The 15366-nt window shown below is 40.6% G+C and overlaps 1 protein-coding gene across 1 annotated transcript in view; it reads left to right on the top strand.

Annotated features, from left to right (window-relative positions):
- The window catches only part of GNA14 (G protein subunit alpha 14), a 184486-nt gene extending 179754 nt beyond the window's left edge, over window positions 1-4732 (top strand). Inside the window, exons 6-7 of the mRNA XM_059071218.2 lie at window positions 2294-2447; window positions 3691-4732. Of these exons, the coding sequence (XP_058927201.1) occupies window positions 2294-2447; window positions 3691-3881 (345 nt within the window). The 3' untranslated portion in view covers window positions 3882-4732. The remainder of the gene's footprint in view (window positions 1-2293; window positions 2448-3690) is intronic.
- The last annotated feature ends 10634 nt before the right edge of the window (window positions 4733-15366 follow it).

Raw genomic sequence — 15366 nt, 5'->3', positions numbered from 1 at the left:
CCACTGTGCCACCAGGGAAGCCCTAGAATCCTGGTTCTTAAACTTAGGTATACACTAAAATCCCCAAGGGACCTTAAAGAAAAACCTGGCGGCTGGGGCCAACCCCAGAGATTAATTTAATTGGTGTTGTGTGTGGCCTGATCTTGGGGATCTAATCTAATGCACTACAAAGGGTAGAGCCACTCAAAACCATGGGTCTCAGCCTTGGCTGCATATTTAAAAAAAAAAATCTTTAGGACCCTATAGTAGAGATTCCTATCTCCTGGTTTTGAGTTGGGGGTATCTTCACTAAGCCCCCTGGGGATGTTAATATACAGCCAAAGTTGAACAACACTATTTCTAATAAACTTTGTCTGAGAACAGGCTTCCCAACCTCCATGGCCCATGGCACTCCCAAATTAGGTCCTTAGCTGCGTGGGCATGGGGGGTGTTGCCATGTGCTTGAAGCTGTCCTGGGCCCACCTGGGATAGCATCTGCCCTTTGCTTCCCCTGGAAGGGACTTGCTCAGGGCAGCTGGGACTGATTCACCCCAGCCAGGCATTCAGTGTCCTCTGCAGAGTGGCCATGATGCTGGCTGGGTGAACTCCGTTAGCTGGATCTGCCTGGAAAGTGAGGGGAACCATCGCAGTCACTTCTTTGTGAGGTTGGGGGTATTTTCTGTGTGATAACCACTGTCTTTTCCCCGACCCTTTGCACAAGACCTCTTGACCTTTTACAATAGAAATATCTCTTGCTTGTAGGGCATGAAAGTAAATCAATAAATAATTCTTTCCAGGATTAGGCAATAATTATGAACAGATTCTATCTGGTATTTCTTGAGGGCAGACATTTCTCTGAGGAGCACAGTTACATTAGCTTATTAGTGGAGGATTAGCCCATTTACTAGTGTCACTGTGCAAAGAAGAATAGAAATCTTGGCAGCTGCCCAGCTCTTCCAATGGAGAGATTTTGTTTAAAAAGCAAAGGTATTGAGTTACCAATATGAAAAATTAGCTCCAAATTTGTCTCAGGAATTACGTAGGACATTTCTCTGGAAACTCAAAGGACTAGTCAGGTGTGCCAGGGTTAAGTACCTTACCCTGATGTGCTTAGAAATTAAATATTTTCTCCTCTCTGAAAAATCCTAGGTATCTGGGGAAATAATTCCTAGGTTGCCACTCCAGACTTTTCCATCCTAGTTGTAGATGTGTGTTGCATCCACGCACTATGCCGTATAGGAATTGTTTTTTCATATGTTGTATTTCCTTGGAGATCATTATTGATAAGATTATAATAAATTTTAAAGAAGCTTTAAAATCAAGTGAGATGTTACGTTTCTGGTAGTAAATTCCAGAGTTGATCTCCAGAAACATACTGAGTAGGATAATGGGCCCAGGAGTTGGGAGTTGTAGGAATAGAAATTTAGGGCGTGTCCCTCTGGAGCCGGTGCACTGGGCTTTAGTGTTTCTCAGTCTAAAGGAAGGAAGGAAAGTGTTTCTTTCCTCTTAGAAATACTTGAGGGCGGAATGCTAGCTAGAACAATAATTTGTCACCAGATAAGATTTGTATGTGTCCTGTCTGCTCTCCATAAATTAGAATCATTTAATATTTTCTTGCCAGTGTCTAATGGCCAGAAATGATTACTGTCCTTCTACATAGCTTCCACTAGATAGTACTATTATACAGTCTTGGAAAAGTACTTAAGTTTTGTGAACAATAGTATGCTCACCTGTAAAATGGGGACCTGTTCCCCTTGGGGAGCTCGCTTGTGTTACACACGTGTCAAGCACGGTGCAGGGCAGGTGCTCAGGAGTGCTAGTTCCCTTCTCTGCCAGCGTCCAGCATTCCTAAGGGCGGTGGCCCTGCCAGAAGAGCCTTCCTTCCTCTTATTGTCACTGGACTCCTGACACCCAGCCTGGAAGCCCACACCCAATTAAAGTGTGTCTCAGGTCGGTCTGCAGCTCTGCACTGCCCCCACTTGGTAATCCCAGTAGTTACACACAGAAAACTTCCATTAACTATGGGTTTGAACCTTCTTTTTCCAAGTTGCACAGAAGGCTTTCTTAAATCCTTATGTGTTGTTTGGGTACTACAGGAGAGGAGATCCGGAAGGGGGTGATTAATGAGAGGGTGGGGACCAGGGAAATAGCGGCCAGAGACCCCACTTGCTCAGCAGCCTCAGCAAGGACAGCGACCTGGAGACGGCAGCTGGGTAAGAGGAGGATAGATGGGTGGAGCCAGTGATTTGGTATGCTGTTCCTAAAGCGTTGCTTTTCTTTCTAATTTATCCTATGTCTCTTGTTTTTCACTTAGAACCGCATGGAAGAAAGCAAAGCCTTATTTAAAACCATCATCACCTACCCCTGGTTTCTGAACTCATCGGTGATTTTGTTTTTAAACAAGAAGGATCTTTTGGAAGAGAAAATCATGTACTCTCATCTAATTAGCTATTTTCCAGAATACACCGGTAAGTAAGTGTCCATCTTGCTGACCTGGCCTCCCTGGCATCAGTTCAGAGTTCTCAGCACAGCTCATACGGGCCTCCCTGATCTGCCTCTAATGGACTTTCTCACCATTCTCCACCTCTGAATGGAAGCTCCAGTTGAATCACTGTGTGTTTTCGCCTCAGCACCTCCGCATACACCTCTCCCAATGCCTGGAATACACTGCCAGCTCCTTTGCTAACTCCACTTTGTTCTCTGAGACCCAGCTCAGGCACTTCCTCCTTTGGGAAGTCCACCCCCGTCCACTGTAGGTGCACCCCCCTCATGCTCCCTTGGGGGCCTGGGCTTGCCTTGCTCTCTCTTGGCCTTCAGCTCTCACCCCAGTCAGATCCTGAGGGCAGAGACTGTGCCTGACTCACTTTTGCACTTCCAGGGCCAGTCAGAGCACCTGGCACTGCTGATGTGTAAGGTAAAGTGTGGCAGCCCTTTACCAGACACAGGGTAGACACTGAAGGTATCTGTATGGCCTATCCAAGACAGGAGACTTTATGCCCTATTGCTAATTATTTCTGATGCAGAAACGTTACCAAGTTTGACATTGATATTTAGAGGAGTAGTGTTTAAGCACTCTCCTTTTTCCCTTCATTCACCACGTTGCCATGTAGTATACAGCTCTCAAGCTTTAGAGTCAGACTTGGGTGACTAGTTATGTTAGTCCCCATATTCTTTCTCTTTGCTCTCCTAGTTCACTTAAGAATTACCTCTTCAAATGTGGTCCATGGGCTTCCCTGGTGGCGCACTGGTTGAGAGTCCACCTGCTGATGCGGGGGACGCGGGTTCGTGCCCCGATCCGGGAAGATCCCACATGCCGCGGAGCGGCTAGGCCCATGAGCCATGGCCGCTGAGCCTGTGCGTCCGGAGCCTGTGCTCCGCAACGGGAGAGGGGAGAGGCCACAGCAGTGAGAGGCCCGTGTACTGCAAAAAAAAAAAAAGTCCAAATCAGAAAATTAAATTAGGACACTCTTTTTCAACAAATCTCCTTGAAGTATGATTTTTAGATACCAGGGGACACTTTAAAATACTCTTTTGCAGGTTCATAATAAGGTATAATAAAAATAGTGTCCCAGGTAAATGAGTCTCTAGAGATAAGATGGCTCAAAGAAGGATTCCAAATAAGAACAAGAGTACATTGAAAATGATTTTGGGAGGACCTGGTGGTGAGTTGGGATCTTTCTTTTTTATTCCTCTAACTGCCCTCATGACTAGGACCAAAGCAAGATGTCAAAGCTGCCAGAGACTTTATCCTGAAGCTCTATCAAGATCAGAACCCCGACAAAGAGAAAGTCATCTATTCCCACTTCACATGTGCTACAGACACAGAGAATATCCGCTTTGTGTTTGCTGCTGTGAAAGACACAATTCTACAACTAAACCTGAGGGAATTCAACCTAGTTTAAAAGCTTCTGTCCACTCGTCACCCAGGCCAGAAAACCAGATTTGCAAGCTCCTCGTGTTTTTATTTGTAAGTGCTTCTGACATCACCCGGCCCAGCCCAGAGGTGGCACCAAGTCCATCATGCATGCCACATGGATGGGGATGGGTGATGGAGCTTGTAAGATATTTTAGCAAAACTTGTTCAAAGTCTTTATTCCCAAATTGTTTTTACATTTCTCTTCTTGACTTTAGGCTGTAAGATTTTTGTGTAATTTTTGAATTTGATATTTTATAGAATTTTTAAGAACCACTGTGATTTATGATTTTTTAAAATTGAAGTGTGTGTAAGAACAGCCATTAAAAAATCACATAACAGAGGACTCAATTTATAGGTCATGCTTTGAGACCTCTAGGATTATCCATTTTTAACTAAATCTTGTAATTGAGTGTTTTTCTCTCTTCATGCTGAAGTATGCCTTTAACATGCAACCAGAGACTTTTTTTTAAAAAACAGTTGGTTCTTCTTTGTGTTAACTTTCTAAGTCAAATTAATGACAGTATCAGTACCTCTAATTTAGTTTTGCCACAATTTGATCACTGTGGAACCAAAGTTGACATAAGAAGATAAATGGGCTCTAGATAGTATATATGTTGTATTGGTGAAAAATATGTATATATATATATATATATATATATAAATTCCAGTGTAAATGACCAGGTCTTATAAACTTATGGAATAAGTTTAAAAACCCAATTTGTTTAACAAATGTAATGTAAGCCCTGCCAAAAGTCTGATGGCCACCACAGATTTGTTGTTTGAACCATGTATGCTGTGCCTTTCTGAGGCAGCTAAGAATATACCATTTTTCCATTAGCATTGGATTATGTTGTGTTTCCTTGAGCTCATGGTCGATTGATTGATAGTTATGCTCCTAAAAAGAATGCTGTGACTTTAATAACTCAGAAACTTTCTAAATGTCCTTAGAGGGGAGGAAAAATAATTTTCCCTCCACACTTCTAGGTTCTTGGCTGAGACCTCACCCCTGTAATACAAGATTAACAGGAGAAAAGTAACAGAAGTCTAACACCATTTATACCTCCTGTATACATGGGAGCTACCCTGGAAAACTGAGTTTAACTCCCCTGAAATGGCCCAAGCCATCACCTTAAATATCTTCTTCAGCTAAAGACACAAGAAAGATGGAGGAGGAGGGAAGGTCAGTTATGGGAGGTTAACAGGTAAAGCACAGTAAAAAAGGGTAAGGTTTTTGCAGAATTAAGTTGGGCACCTTCTCCATTGATAAAGAGTTTCTTGTCATTTAGAGTTACCCTTCTCTTCTAGGTACAGAGAGGGAGACACGCTTAAAATGGAGAGTTCCCTTATAAATGTAAATTTCTCTTACAGTAGGTTTTCAGAGCTTTTCCTGTGTCTGTTTCTTAAAAATAATCACCCAAAAGCACATGAACAGATGCTAAATCAAAACTGCAATGAGGTATCACTTCACACCAGTCAGAATGGCCATCATCAAAAAATCTACAAACAATAAATGCTGGAGAGGGTGTAGAGAAAAGGGAACCATCTTGCACTGTTGGTGAGAAGGTAAATTGGTACAGCCACTATGGAGAACAGTATGGAAAGTCCTTAGAAAACTAAAAATAGTTACCATATGACCCAGCAATCCCACTCCTGGGCATATATCTGGAGAAAACCATAATTCAAAAAGACATGTACCCCAATGTTCATGGCAGCACTATTTACAATAGCCAAGACAGGGAAGCAACCTAAATGTCCATCGACAGAGGAATGGATAAAGAAGATGTGGTACATATATACAATGGAATATTACTCAGCCATTAAAAAGAATGAAATAATGCCATTTGCAGCAACATGGATGGACCTAGAGATTGTCACACTAAGTGAAGTAAGTCAGGAAGAGAAAGACAAATATATAGTATCACATATGTGGAATCTAAAAAAATGGTACAAATGAACTTATTTACAAAACAGAAATAGAGTCACAGATGTAGAAAACAAACTTATGGTTACCAAGTGCGGGGGGGAGGGATTAAATTGGGAGATTGGCATTGACACATACACAGTACTATATATAAAATAGATAACTACTAGGAACCTACTCTGTAGCACAGGGAACTCTACTCAATACTTTGTAATGACCTATTTGGGAAAAGAATCTAACTAAACTAACTAACAATAATCAGCTCAAAGTAATCCTTATACTGAAGAGCAAATTTTGGGATGGCATATTCTGTTCCTCTTCAGTCCTGTCTTTGAAAGTTCAATGAGGGACTTGCCTGGTGGTCCAATGGGTAAGACTCCATGCTCCCAATGCAGGGGGTCCAGGTTCAATTCCTGGTTGGGGAGCTAGATCCCACGTGCATGCCACAACTATGAAGTCTACATACCACAACTAAGAAGCCCACGTGCCACAACTAAAGATACTGCATGCCACAACGAAGATCCCCCATGCTGCAAGGTCCCAATGCAGGGGGCCAAGGTTCAATCCCTGGTCAGGGAACTAGATCCCACATGCGTGCCACAACTAAGAAGTCCACATGCCACAACGAAGACCCAGCACAGCCAAAGTAAATAAATAATAAATTAATTTTTTAAAAAGTTCAATGAAGTTTCACAGTCTAGAAGCTAGGTTGATAGAGTGCTCTATTTCATTGAACCAACCTCTTAATCTCGAGGATAGGTCAGCTTAGTTAAACAGTTGTGTCTCAGTTCAGGAGCTGGTGTTGCAGGTGGAGTCCTGAAGTTAACCTTACACGGTGCGAGCAATTGGGTATTTAATAAGAGTCATGTCTATGGAAACGAGAAAAACGAAAGTTAGTGGTTGGGTCAAATTATAAACTCAGCCTGAGTCCCGAAGGCCGCCAGTCAGATTTCTAGATGTTGGGGTTGAAGCATCTTCTGCAACTTGAATTTGTCTGATGTCATCGATGTTCAGATAAACTTCCTGAGTGGTCCACACAGCAACAGGCACAAAGATGATCTAAACGTGAGCTGCTGGGGTCATTTCTCTGAACTTTATGTCAGTCCATTCACATTCAGTTTGCAGGGCTTTGGGAAATAACTTTTGCAAAAGCAAAACAATAACTTTCATAAATGACAAAAGACTTAAAAACAGCCATGGTTAAAGATATAATGAGCCTTTGTTTGACAAGGAAATATGGTTATGTCTGTGACATATATTTTAAGATAATAACTAGAATTACAAGTGATAATACATCAGGACATATCAGATTTCTAGGAACTTCATACAATTTGTTCTTAGTGATTCCAAGTCAAAAGAGTGGAAGAAAATTGGAAATGTTAGTTTGAAGAGATGTAGCCAGATTATTTGAGGAAAGTAGGGTAATTCAGGATCTAGTACAGTAGGGTAATTCAGGATCTAGTACAGTTTACAGGAAAATAATGAAACTTCAGACAGTTAACAGGACTAGAACCAGATATCCACAAGGGTATATTATTTACAGAAGCATCATTTTTCTCTGTACAATCAACCACATTTTTACCAAAGGAGATTTCCATTCCAACTGAGATGGAAATAAAAACATTACTATGTTCTGGAGCTTTAGGGTTTAGTACAATTTACCTTTGTAAAGTCTGTATAAAGCATTCAGCAAAAGCCTTTGAATGCTCTCCTTGAGTGTACAATTCAACCTTGGACCAGTTCACTCTTGCTTCTATCATCCTCTGAACACTAACCTCCACTGATCCATTTCCTGATCATTTGCAGGAGAGCCTGGGAGAAATTCTGGTCATCTGTTTCCTTGGTTGGGGGTGGGGTGGGGGTGGTCCACTAGGGGGCTGTCTGGCTTCTCTGATAACTGCAGTATAATTATGGGTGGGAAGAATACCCCTGAGCATCCAGTCAAGGTCCTTGTGAGTGAGGTTGTGAATGGACACTGATAGAACTTTCTAACTCTTCTCTAAATCTGGTAGGATCTTCTGAAAGGGCAGACAAAAGGGGCTTTGAAATTTTACCTTGTTAAAAAGAGTCCTTAAGGATAGACATCATACTCCTTTGTGTCCTCTTTTCAATTTGATCTTTCCATAGGTACTAATAAGACAATTCCTTAGAAAGAAAATTTTTTTCCACTTTTATAAAAGTTTTTCCAGTTCAAAAGATCCATCATTTTGCCATTGATGAGTAGGATCTTCAATAGTATATTAATCTCAATAGCAACTCAAACCAATATGGCTTTTTATGGCTTAACCGTGGATGCAAGAGGTGTCCCCTAGGACAGTGCAAGAGCCTGACCCTCATAATATCAAGAAAGTTCACTCCCAGAGTTAGCCTAAGAAAGCAAAGACCTTCTTTGTCACAGGTGGTAGGAATGGTGTACTGAAAACAATCTGTCACGTTTTCTGTGAGAACATGAAACACCTCCAGTCACAAACCTGCTAATCTGTAATACCAGGCAAGACACTACTGGAATGGGGCTTTTCCACCACTAACAAGATAACAGAGGTTGAGCCGCCAAAGTCCCCTTATGGACTAGGACCCCTTAAGACAAACTCCCCTGAGAGCTGGCACACAGTGGGACAAAGAGAATGTGTTTCGAGTTGCCATCCTATAGTGGCTGCCAGATACAGGCTGATACTAGCATCTTCCAGCTGGTGATGACTAGAGACTTTTCTTACTAGTCAAAAAGCCAGGCTCTCAAGACAAAGAACAAGATGAAAGGAAAATCTTATCTGACCTATGGTTCTCCTCCTATGACAAATGACACAAAAGACAGAGGCAACATAAGACAGTGACCATCTATGGAAGGGAAAGGATCAACAGAAAACAAGAGTGCTTATAACAAAATCTTTACAGGAGTCTTTATGCTCAAGGAACTAATTCACACAAATATTTTCTTCTGTGAATCTAAACTTGGAAAGAATAAGGTGAAATTTCCCCTTCCTCTCTCTACTAGGTCTTATAGACAGAGATCTGAGAGAGGTGACTTTGGTAAGAATTCTTACCCTTTGCTGGCTTCTGCCAGTTTTCCAGGTTCCTATCTTCAGGCTCCAGAAGAAGTACAGTGTTTCAGCAGATCCCATCATGGGTCACCAAACTGTCAGTGAGGAAAAAAAATTTTCCCTCTACCACTCTAGGTTGTTGGCTGAGACCCCACCCCTGTAATAAAAGACAGATTAACAGGAGAAAAACAAATAGAAAACAAATAACATGTATACATCCTGTATACATGGGGGAGACCCTGGAAAACTAACTCCCCCAAATAGCCCAAGCCATCATCTTAAATTACTTTTTCAGCTAAAGACACAAGAAAAATGTTGGGAGGTGGAGAAGGCCAGTTATAGGAAGTTACTAGGAAAAACACAGTAAACAGAGAGTAAGGTTGTTATGTAGATTTAAGTTGGGTATCTTCTCCACTGATAAGAATTTCTTGTGATTTAGAGTCATCCTTCTCTTCCTGGCACAGATTAGAAGACACACTTACAAATAAAAATTTCTTATAAATGTAAATGTCTCCTACAAATGAGTAACTTCTACTAGATTTTTAGAGCTTTTCTTCTGTTTCTTAAAAATAATCCACTCAAAATAATCCTTATGCCAAAGAGGCATATTTTGGGATGGCATATTTTGCTCCCCTTCATCCTCCTTTTTGAGACAAGTCTATTCATCATCACATTGAGGTTCCCTTAGTAGTTGGCTCAGGAAAGCAGAAGCAGAATCACCTGGGAAGTGCAGAGTGCTTCAAATCAAAGGCCCAAGATGGTTTTGTTTCTGTTTTTTATTTGAAGGTGTGTACACACATATAAATACATATACACACGTAAGTACATCATTCAGAGATTTAAGATGTGATGTGTTTTATCACCAGTCTACAAAATGTACCCAGATTAGTTACATATGTTATGGAACAATCAGCATTCCTGTAACTGCAATAACGCCTTTATCAGCCACTTAGGATAGTCAGGTTCTCATTCTGTTGGAACACTTCCAAGTGTGAAGCTACTGAAGAAGAGAAGAACATCTATGCTGGAAAAGACAGAAATTACGCTTATAAGAAGCTAGTGATTCTACAATAGTAATATTAAGCTTTAAAAGCTAAACTTCACTCAAGAAATGAAGGCAGAAAGCAACAGTTTTTGTGGAACCTGACAATGATATTAAAATTTCATCTAGAACAGTAACAGTCCAGGAATAGCCAAGACAATTTTGCACAAGAAAACAAAGAACAGGAGACATGGAAGCAGGTGCCAGTCACTGCCTCTGCTGTCCCGGGAGTGCATGGGCTGCCACCACCACTAAGAAACACAAGAGCAGGTGCCAATTGCTGCCCCCACTATCCCGGGGGCATGGGGGCCGCTGCTGCCACTGGAAGACCCATGAGCAGGGGCTGATTGCTGCCTCCGCCCTACTGGGAGCACACACGGGTCACCTCACCCACACACCCCATATAATCAAACCCCATATCCACTGGGTAGGTAACCCACAAACTGGAAAATAATTATATCACAGAGGTTCTCCCACAGGAGTGAGAGTTCTGAGCCCCATGTCAGGCTCCCCAGCCTGAGGGTCCGGCATCAGGAGGAGGAGTCCCCAGAGCATTTAGCTTTGAAGGCCAGTGGGCCTTGAGTGCAGGTGCTCCACAGGACTGAGGGAAACAGAGACTCCACTCTTGGAGGGTGCACACAAGTTTTCATGTGCACTGGGACCCAGCACAAAGCAGTGACTTCATAGGAGCCTGGACTAGACCTACCTGCTGGTATTGGAGGGTCTCCTGAAGAGGTGGGGGTTGATTGTGGCTCTCTCTGTGCAAGGACACCTGTGGTGAAGGACCCAGGGAATATTGATTGGCGTGAGCTCTCCCAGAGGTCGCCATTTTGGCATCATGAAGTGGCCCCACCCTACAGCCTGCAGGCTCCAGTGCTGGGAGGCCTCAGGTCAAACAACCAGCAGTCATGGTGGGGGGTGGGGGAAGACATAGCCCCACCCATCAGCAGACAGGCAGCCTAAAGTTGTACTGAGCTCACAGCCACCTCTAAACACACTCCTTGACACACTTCTGCCCACCAGAGGGACAAGATCCACCTCCATGCACCAGTAGGCAGGCACCAGTCCCTCCTACCAGGAAGCCTGCACAAGCCCCTAAATCAATCTCACCCACTGGGGGCAGACACCAGAAGCAAGAGGAACTACAATCCTACAGCCTGAGGAAAGGAGACCAAAAACAGAAAGTTAGACAAAATGAAATGGCAGAAAAACATATTCCAGACAAACGAACAAGATAAAACCCCGGAAGAACAACTAAGTGAATTAGAGATAGGCAATCTATTTGAAAAACAATTCAAGGTAATGATAGTAAAGATGACCCAAGATCTTGGAAAAAGAATGGAGGCACAGACCAAGAAGATACAAGAAATGTTTAACAAAGAGCTAGAAGATTTAAAGAAGAGATGAACAATACAATAATTGAAATGAAAAATACACTAGAATGAATCAATAGCAGAATAAATGAGATAGAAGAACAAATAAATGAGCTGAAAGAGTGGTGGGAATCACTGCCACAGAACAGAATAAAGAAAGAAGAATGAAAAGAAATGAGGACAGTCTAAGAGACTTCTGGGACAACATTAAACACACCAACATTCCCATTACAGGGGTCCCAGAAGAGAAGAGAGAGAGAAAGGACCTGAGAAAATATTTGAAGAGATTATAACTAAAAACTTCCCTAACATGGGAAAGGGAACACAAACTCAAGTCCACGAAGTGCAGAGTCCCATACACGATAAACCCAAGGAGGAACACGTCGAGACACATATAGTAGTAAAACTAAAAAGCAACAAATAAGAAACAAGGGAAACCCCATAAGGTTATCAGCTGTTTTTTTCCACAGAAACTCTGCAGGCCAGAAGGGAGTAGCACTATATATTTAAGTGATACAAGGGAAAAACCTACAACCAAAACTACTCTACCCAGCAAGGCTCTTGTTCAGATTTGACAGAGAAATGAAAAGCTTTACAGACAATCAAAAACTAAGGGAATTCAGCACCACCAAACCAGCTCTACAACAAATGCTAAAGGAACTTCTCTAGGCAGAAAAGAAAAGGACACAACTAGAAACAAGAAAATTACAAATGGGAAAGCTCACCAGTAAAGGCAAACATACAGTAAACGTAGGAAATCATTCACACACAAATTTATCAAAACCAGCAATCCTGAGGAGAGTACAAATGCAGGGTACTGGAAATGCATTTGATATTAAGAGACCAGCAACTTAAAACAATCTTGTTTATATACAGACTACTATATCAAAACCTCATGGGAACAGCAAACCAAAAACCTACAATAGATACACATACAAAAAAGAAAAAGCAATCCAAACACAACACAAAAGATAGTCATCAAATCACAAGGGAAAAAAAGAGGAAGGGAAGAAAAAAGACCTACAAAAACAAATCCAAAACAATTAACAAAATGGCAATAAGAACATACATATGATAATTACTTTAAAGGAAAATGGATTAAATGCTCCAACCAAAAGATACAGGCTGGCTGAATGGACATGAAAACAAGACCCGTATATATGCTGTCCACAAGAGACCCACTTTAGATCTAAGGACATATACAGACTGAAAGTGAGGGGATGGATAAAGGTATTCCACACAAATGGAAATCACAAGAAAGCTGGAGTAGCAATACTCATATCAGACAAAATAGACTTTAAAATGAAGACTTATAAGAGACAAAGAAGGACACTGCATAATGATAAAGGGATCAATCCAAGAAGAAGATCTAACACTTGTAAATATATATGCGCCCAACATAGAAGCACCCCAATATATAAGGCAAATGCTAACAGCCATAAAAGGAGAAATCAACAGTAACACAATAAAACTGGGGGACTTTAACACCCCACTTACATCAATGGACAGATCATCCAGATAGAAAATCAATAAGGAAACACAGGCCTTAAATGACATATTAGACCAAGGGGATTAACTGATATTTACAGAACATTCCATCCAAAAGCAGCAGAATACACCTTCTTCTCAAGTGCACATGGAACATTCTCCAGGATAGATCACATTCTGGGCCACACAGCAAGCCCTGAGTAAATTTCAGAAAACTGAAATCATATCAAGCAACTTTCCCGACCAAAGCACTATGAGATTAGAAATCAATCACAAGAAAAAAACTGTAAAAAACACCAACATGTGGAGGCTAAACAATATGTTACTAAACAACCAATGGATCACTGAAGCAATCAAAGAGGAAATCAAAATATACCTAGAGACAAATGACAATGAAAATACGACACTCCAAAACCTATGGGATGCAGCAAAAGCAGTTCTAAGAGGGAAGTTTATAGCAATAAAATCTTACCTCAGGAAACAAGAAAAATCTCAAACAACCTAACCTTACACTTAAAGCAACTAGAGAAAGAAGAACAAACAGAACCCAGTTAGTAGAATGAAAGAAATCATGAAGATCAGAGCAGAAATAAATGAAATAAAGAAGAAGAAAACAATAGAAAAGTCAATGAAACTAAAAGCTGGTTCTTCAAAAAGATAAACGAAATTGATAAACCTTTAGCCAGACTCATAAAAAAGGGAGAGGACTCAAATCAATAAAATTAGAAAATGAAAAGAAGTTACAACTGAAACTACAGAAATACAAAGGATCATAAGAGACTACTACAAGCAACAATATGCCAATAAAATGGACAACCTGGAAGAAATGGATAAATTCTTAGAAAGGTACAACCTTCCAAGACTGAACCAGGAAGAAATAGAAAACATGCACAGACCAGTCACAAGTACTGAAATTGAAACTGTGATTTTAAAAACTTCCAACAGACAAAAGTCCAGGACCAAATGGCTTCACAGGTGAATTCTATCAAACATTTAGAGAAGAGTTAACACCTATGCTTCTGAAACTCTTCCAAAAAATTGCAGAGGAAGGAACACTCCCAAACTCACTCTATGAGGCCACCATCACCTTGATACCAAAACCAAGCAAAGATACCACAAAAAAAGAAAATTACAGGCCAATATCACTGATGAGCATAGATGCAAAAATACTCAGCAAAATACTAGCAAACCAAATCCAACAATACATTAAAAGGATGATCAAGTGGGGTTTATCCCAGGGATGCAAGGATTCTTCATTATCCACAAATCAATCAGTGTTATATACCACATTAATAGACTGAAAAATAAGAACCATATGATCATTTCAGTGGATGCAAAAAAACCTTCTGACAAAATTCAACACCCATTTATGATAAAAACTCTCCAGAATGTGCGCATAGAGGGAACTCACCTCAACATAATAAAGACCATATATGCCAAGCCCACAGCTAACATCATTCTCAACGGTGAAAATCTGAAAGCATTTCCTCTAAGATCAGGAACTAGACAAGGATATCCACTCTTGCTACTTTTATTCAACATAGTTTTGGAAGTCCTAGGCAAGGCAATCAGAGAAGAAAAAGAAATAGAAGGAATCCAAATTGGAAAAAGAAGTAAATCTGTCTGTTTGCAGATGACGTGATACTATACATAGAAAATCCTAAAGATGCTATCAGAAAACTACTAGAACTCATCAATGAATTCAGTGAAGTTGCAGGATATAAAATTAATACACAGAAATATTTTGTATTCCTATACACTAACAATGAGAGAACAGAGAGAAATTAAGGAAACAGTCTCATTTACCATCACATCAAGAATAATAAAATACATAGAAATAAACCTACCTAAGGACACAAAAGACCTGTACTCTGAAAACTATAAGATGTTGATGAAAGAAATTGAAGATGCTACAAATAGATGGAAAGATATACCATGTTCTTAGATTGGAAGAATCAATATTGTCAAAATGACTATACTACCCAAGACAATCTACAGATTCAATGCAATCCCTATCAAATTACCAATAGCATTTTTCACAGAACCAGAACAAAAAATTTTTAATTTGTATGGAAACGCAAAAGACCCCGAATAGCCAGAGTAATCCTGAGAAAGAAATATGGAGGTGGAGGATTCAGACTCCCTGACTTCAGGCTATACTGCAAAGCTACACTAATCAAAACAGTATGGTACTGGCACAAAAACAGAAATCAGATCAATGGAACAGGATAGAAAGCCCAGAAATAAGCCGATGCACCTATGGTCAATCTTTGACAAGGAGGCAAGAATATACAATAGAGAAAAGACAGTTTTTTTCAGTAAGTGGTGCTGGGAAAACTAGACAGCTACATGTAAAAGAATGAATTTAGAACATTCTCTAGTACCATACACAAAAATAAACTCAAAATGGATTAAAGACCTAAATGTAAGGCCAGACACTATAAAACTCTTGGAGGAAAACATAGGCACAACACTCTTTGACATAAATCTCAGCAAGATCTTTTTCAATCCACCTCCCAGAGTAATGAAAATAAAAACAAAAATAAACAAATGGGACCTAACTAAACTCAAAAGCCTTTGCACAGCAAAGGAAACCACAAGCAAAATGA

The sequence above is a fragment of the Kogia breviceps genome, chromosome 8 (assembly GCF_026419965.1).
Source record: "Kogia breviceps isolate mKogBre1 chromosome 8, mKogBre1 haplotype 1, whole genome shotgun sequence".
Classification (NCBI taxonomy): domain Eukaryota; kingdom Metazoa; phylum Chordata; class Mammalia; order Artiodactyla; family Physeteridae; genus Kogia; species Kogia breviceps.
This window is presented reverse-complemented; position numbering and strand designations above follow the sequence as displayed.